At 38.0% G+C, this 6,317-nt stretch overlaps 1 protein-coding gene across 1 annotated transcript in view; it reads left to right on the forward strand.

The window, feature by feature from the left end:
- Positions 1–6,317, forward strand: part of dctd (dCMP deaminase) — a 26,534-nt gene that overhangs the window by 10,578 nt on the left and 9,639 nt on the right. Inside the window, exons 3-4 of the mRNA XM_020623403.1 lie at positions 766–901; positions 4,972–5,088. Of these exons, the coding sequence (XP_020479059.1) occupies positions 766–901; positions 4,972–5,088 (253 nt within the window). The remainder of the gene's footprint in view (positions 1–765; positions 902–4,971; positions 5,089–6,317) is intronic.

The following is a 6,317-nucleotide window of genomic DNA, read 5'->3' on the forward strand; positions in this document are numbered from 1 at the left end:
AGCTATCACTCATGGAAACTTTACTTTCACAGCGTTTTCATACATTATCTTACCTGCTCGTCGCGCGACGTACGCTAATTGGCATTTGAAACGTGCACGCAGTCGGTATACATGAGCACGCCGCGCGGGAAAATGGTTTCCACGCGCAGCTGCAGCATCGTTTTTGCAGCGTTATTGCAGCACGTTTTTGTTTTTATTGTGTTTCTTTTACGTGCGTCAATTGGTTTATTGACTCTTGCATTTAGTTTCTCTGAAGAATGGTCTAATAATAACCCTTACAAATATGGGAATGTATTTACTGGGGCACAGCTGATTTACACTGGGGCACGTGCCCCAGTAAAAGTGGTCTAGCGACGCCCCTGGCTCCATGCTAGGCTAAAAGCTCGTGCTAGCCAACCACTGCTATCCAGCCTTCTGCTAGTGAACGTACAGTCCCTGGAAAACAAACTGGATGAGCTAAGAGCCAGAATTACAACTCAGCGGGAAATAAGAGAGTGCTACGCTTTTGTTTTCACCAAGACCTGGCTGTCAGACAAAGTCCCAGAATCTGCCATTCAGCTACAGCCTAGAAGACCACAATGCAAGGAGAAACCAAAGGGACCCTCCTTAATACCCAAGTCTCTAGAGAGTGTGTGTGTGTGTGTGTGTGTGTATGAGAGAGAGAGAGATACTACTGAAGGTAGTGATCAGGGGCCGTTTCATGATACACTGAACTACTTTAAAAAATGACAGACTGAACTGTGGACCCTCTCTCCCTCTTTGCAGGTCGGTGCATGTATAGTGAACCAGGAGAATAAAATAGTTGGGATTGGTTACAATGGTATGCCCAATGGCTGTGATGATGACCACCTACCATGGGCCCGGTTTGCTGAAGACCGACTTGACACTAAATATCCGTATGGTGAGAATGCATGCAGAGTATACATATACATGCACTCCTTTAATTTTATTGTAATGTTAGACCATTTCTAATCATTTTGGTTTTTTTATTTGGAGCCCTTGGCATGCTTTTCCTTGTTTTCTGATTTATCTGCAATGTTATGTCGTGGCAAGAGTGAGAGAACAACTAAATTAATTCAGACAAACCATTACAATTTAAAGGATCATTTAATATTACAATTATTCTGGGTAGAGTAGTATTTAAACAGATACTCTTGTAGTTAGGGAACAGAGAACAGAGACTCTCCTCCTGCAATGAAATAGATAAAGCCTAAAGATTGTCGGAGCACCAGTCAGTCAGGTCAGGTCCTTTGTCATCAGTCCTGAGTCAGTCAGCCCCAGTCAGTCATCTTCTCCCCAGCCGGCTGGGTCCCTGAAAGGTACCTCATCTACTGTTTACTGCAGCATGGTCCTTTTTTCCTCTCTACCCCTGGCTCCCTCCTTTATCCGCTCAGCCACCAGCCACTTCTCAACAGCTGGACTCTGTCCCCCTTGACGTCTCTGCGACCCCCCTTCTCACTCCATTCCAGGAAGACAGGAAGGTTGACTCCCAATGTTCTGGCACACAGGGTTCATCTCTGACCATACTAGGCCTTAACTAGGATTCTAAGTATTAATTATATAACCCCTTACATAAGCTAATACCAAATAAGGTCTATATGAGCTACATACTGTTCCATTACATATTTCCTCTGGAATCTGGTTTATTTTTCACCACTACAGTTACAAAAGTGAATTATCATTAGACGTGACCTAAAGCTGAAAAAATTAGATATACGTATGTTCTAGTATTTCAAGCAACTCACTTTATACAAGTCTTGCAAACTCTTGCTCATGAGACTTTTTTTTAACAAAAAGTATTATGTGATATTTTAAGGATTTCTTTGAATGGGCATAATCTCCAGGCCGTTCTGCGTTCATCCGTGCCTGACATCCATGGTGCCATTTTTTTTCAGCTTCATGTGGTTTTGTTGATATATTTTTCCTCCTGCTGTTGCACTGTGACCAGAGGATGTGGAGAAAAATACAGGGCCTGAGGTTACTGCGTGTCTTGGAATGTGCATGTACAGGGACTCGCTGTTTTACTTGACCGGGTCTAACATAGGAGTAGCCAGCCAGCGAAAGTCCCCCGTGGCGGTGAATGATCATCTCATTAAGGCTTGATTCCTCCGGAGCACAGTACCTGTTTGTCTTGACTGAGGCTAGTGTGTCTGCCGCATGTGATTTTTGTTGCTGGTTAACGAGTGGATTAATGACCCATGATGTTATTGTTGGTGCTACGCTACCTGTTGGAATTAATTTCACTACTTTGGGACTGTATGTGGTTATGTGGGGGAAGACGCAGTGACCACTGGTTGGATTTACCGACCTTGGAGCTACTTGAAAGGCAGTGATGTTTCCACTAATTGGTGGGACTTAACGACAAGTAAAAAAAAAAACGCAGGTTGCATGTCTGTTAACGCCTTGTTTCTGTAAAGTTAGAAAAAACTGTTGTAAGGCTGGAGAAGTTACTATATCTGTGCTATGCCAGTTAAAATATGGGGCCTCTCAATTGCCTGTTTTGTTTAGAGTGTTACACATCTCTTTTCATCTGTACGTATAACATTGTTTACCTATCTATGTGGAGGAGAAATTCAAATTATGTAATACCTTTGCAGTTTGTTGTGCTGTCTACTTTCAACACAACACCGGCAGCAGGAGGTGTGCACGTTCATGAACTATCCTCTCATTTTACTAAGAAGCTTTCTGGTTTTATTGTTCTGAAATAATTATAAACTATTTGGAGTTATGATGTATGCCAAGCTAATCTAGAGGTAACCAAGAATAAACATTAAATGGCTGGAAATGAGTATGTCATGGGCACGTTAAGAAAATGCGCATGTACAATAAAGTAAGAGCTGTTTCTTATGCAGGAAAAAAAAAAAACCTAATTCAATAGTTGTCTGTTCTATGCTACTGAACTCTTTTCAAGTGCTAATCTTTGGCCTGTAGAGGGTGGTAGAGGATAGATAATGAAGGTATTTCAGGATCTTTCTCCATTGAGATGATGGTCTCACATTTCACCTCATCTCTCTGATCTTTTTTTCTCTGTCTTCTTTCTGTGTTCAATTTAGTGTATGATAGAGGGAAAATCTACATCTTTCTCTACTCCAGAAGAGTACTCTTGCTCTTACTCCTTGTTTTGTTTTATACTTTGTCTGTAAAGGAACAGCAAATTTCAGAGAAAATCTGTATTCACAAAAATGGTCCGTAGAATAACTGACACCTAAACTAGCCAAAAACATTGAAAACTCTAAAAGTGAACCCTAGATGCTGCAATATCTTTGCAACCTGTTTTAAAATGAACAGATAAATTAATTACATTTTATTAACGGCGTAAATTCCCCATACATTTCTTTTGTAAACATCCTGTATCCATTGTCTGACATGTTCAGTCTTCTGTCTTATTAACACTAGGGACTGGTACCAAAACCAGGTGCCACATTGGCACTGGTTCCTATACAGTCGGTTTCTACCGGACCTAATCATAATACAGTTTTCAGTGCCTCATTTGGGTGTCACTTAAATGCTTGCTGATTGAAGTACGATGTTCATGTTGAGTCACTGTAGATGTGTGTTTATAGATTTAGATCAAAATTTTTTACAAACTGTTTATTGGTGAGCTTTAGATTTAGATCAAAATTTTTACAAACTGTTTATTGGTGAGCTTAAGTGCCTTATGTTCACTACATCTGTGTGCTATTTTTAGCTCAGAGTGCGCATCAATCAAGCTAGCGGTGCTACAATAAGGCTTCCTTTAGTTTTACTGGAAGAGCAGATGGAAGGATGTGATATTTGGCTCTGTCTATCTTCCTTTTGTTTTACTGGATGAGCAGATGGATGTGATATGTGGCTCTGTCTATTAGCAGTGAGAAAACGTTACATGTAGTGTGGAAATGTACAATGTTTTCTGTGCTAGTTGAAATATTGCATATGGTAAATAACAAAATATTGTCAATACTGACAACCGAGTGATGGTCATTCTGTCATCATAATGCCAGAAAAATTAAATTATTGCACCAGTTAGACTAATTAAGAGAAATTGTCATTTCCTCTGTTTTCTCCTTCTGACCTGTGATCTTGGTTAGCATCAGCAGAGCTTTTAGTATGCCTTTGAGTTCTAAATGTGCACAAATAGCACCATTTACTATACAAATTATAATAAAAGGGCATAGTTTCTATACTATATTTGCATTTTTCCCTTTAACAGTTCTACAACCATCTGCACTTTTATTTGCAAAAAGCAAAGTTTATCAGTTTGAACATTAAATATCTTGTCTTTGAGATGTCTTTTTGACCCGCAAATCCTTTTTGACCTGCAAAAAGGATTTGCGAGTCAAAAAGGATTTGCAAGTCGATGTATTGTTTTTATTTACATTTTACAGTGTCCCAAGTTCATAGGAATTGGGGTTTGTAGATAAGTGTGCACAAGCAGGTGGATATAGAGCATCTGAGATTTATCACTGTTCAACATGTAATGTTGTGTGTTTATGTATGTGCTCATACAGACAGTTCCTACGCATACATTTAAAACTTGTTCTATACTAACAGTTAAAAGTTCGGATGCACTTTCCCATTCACTTCAGTGGTAAAATGTGTCCAAACATTTGACTAGCAGTGTATGTATGCCTTGGAAAATGAGAGTGCAAGTGTGCAGAGCATGTAGAAACCTTGGAAGACTCAAAACTGTAACAGATATCAAACTTTGTAGAGGTCCTACAAAGTTCTGAATAAAGGGTCTGAAAACTTTGTTGTTGAGTTTTAAGGTTTTGATTTTTAATAAAGCCGCAAAATAATTTTAAGAACACAATTTAACTGCATTAGCTGTCTGTACGTTGTCAAAATGGCGACTTTATCAACAGTTTTCAAAAAGTGAAGGGATCCGAATTCTTAAGTATTTACTTTCACAGTTTTTTCAATACAACCCATTTAAATTGAATCAAAAAATTTGAAATGTTTTAAATTGACTGTGGACCAAAAAAAATCCCACAGTGTGTCATGCAGAGCTGAATGCCATTATGAACAAGAATAGTGCTGATGTGAAAGGCTGCACCATGTATGTGGCTTTGTTCCCCTGCAATGAGTGTGCCAAGCTTATCATTCAGGCAGGTGAGTGTTGACAACACACTACTCTAATGATGTTTTATGTTACTATTACTGTTTATAAGATTTACTGCTTAAAGTCTATGCTAGTTGTGTAACTTTATTTAGTGCAAACATTCAATGTCTATAACTGGGAACTTTTCATGGCAGACTTCCTGAAATTCATAATATTTAGAATTAATTTTCTACACAGCTGTATTTGTATGGGCAGATTTCGTCATAGTAAAAAGAAAACACCATAATGAGCTGGCAGTGCACTGTCAACAGAAAATGGACATTCAAGAGAAGAGGGAAAGAATAGTTGTATGCTCAGGAAGGATCAGGGTATTGTTGCCATATTTGCAAGGTAAAATGAAGCAAACGAATTTGTAAAACCATTCATTTTATGTTTCAAATCAACTAAATTATTTTGGTCTTGTCGATGCCTTTCCAGTTTAATACCAGGCTACATATTAAATTAAAGGAAATGGGATTTTAAATGTTGTATTCCATCAACCAACATTGTTCTCCCAGCAGTAGTAGCTGCAGAGCCTGCTTCAGGGAGACATGATCTGGCTTAACGTCTTTTCACATTGAACTCAAATAACCATGTAAGTTATACATATACAGTATTTCAAGACATTGATTTCATGGTGCATAATGAAAGTTCACAATTTCATGTAGAATATTAAAGACATTGATTTCATGGTGCATAATGAAAGTTCACAATTTCATGTAGAATATTAAAATAGTTACTCCATATTTCTACATTTGAAAGAAGGCATTATACAATAAAGGTTGTGTTTTAGACTAACTCTGAATCGTACAGAAACAGAATGAATTTATACACCAAACATGCAAATAATGCCTTTTTGGCTACTCAAAATTGCTTTTACAGTCAGGGAAAAAATTATTTGAACCCCAGCTGATTTTGTAAGTTTGCCCACTAACAAAGAAATGATCAGTCTACACTGAAAAAAGGATTTGTTGGATTTACTTGATTGTAATGTATAAATCGGTCCGACACAATGATAATGTGTAAAACCAACATAATTTTCTTTAGGGGTTAACTTGTTTGAATTATATTAACAGAGGAAATATGAATGAATTGCGTTGCATATACTAGCATAATTTGAGTAAATCCAAAGACCCGGTGAGTCCTTTTTTTCAGTGTACATCTCTGGTCAGTATCATTAAAATGTTGACAACAATGATTAGTAATAAAAAAAAAAAAAAAAAGACCCTTAATAAAACCG

Source organism: Monopterus albus, unplaced genomic scaffold (genome assembly GCF_001952655.1).
Source record: "Monopterus albus unplaced genomic scaffold, M_albus_1.0 scaffold298.1, whole genome shotgun sequence".
NCBI classification, from domain to species: Eukaryota; Metazoa; Chordata; class Actinopteri; order Synbranchiformes; family Synbranchidae; genus Monopterus; species Monopterus albus.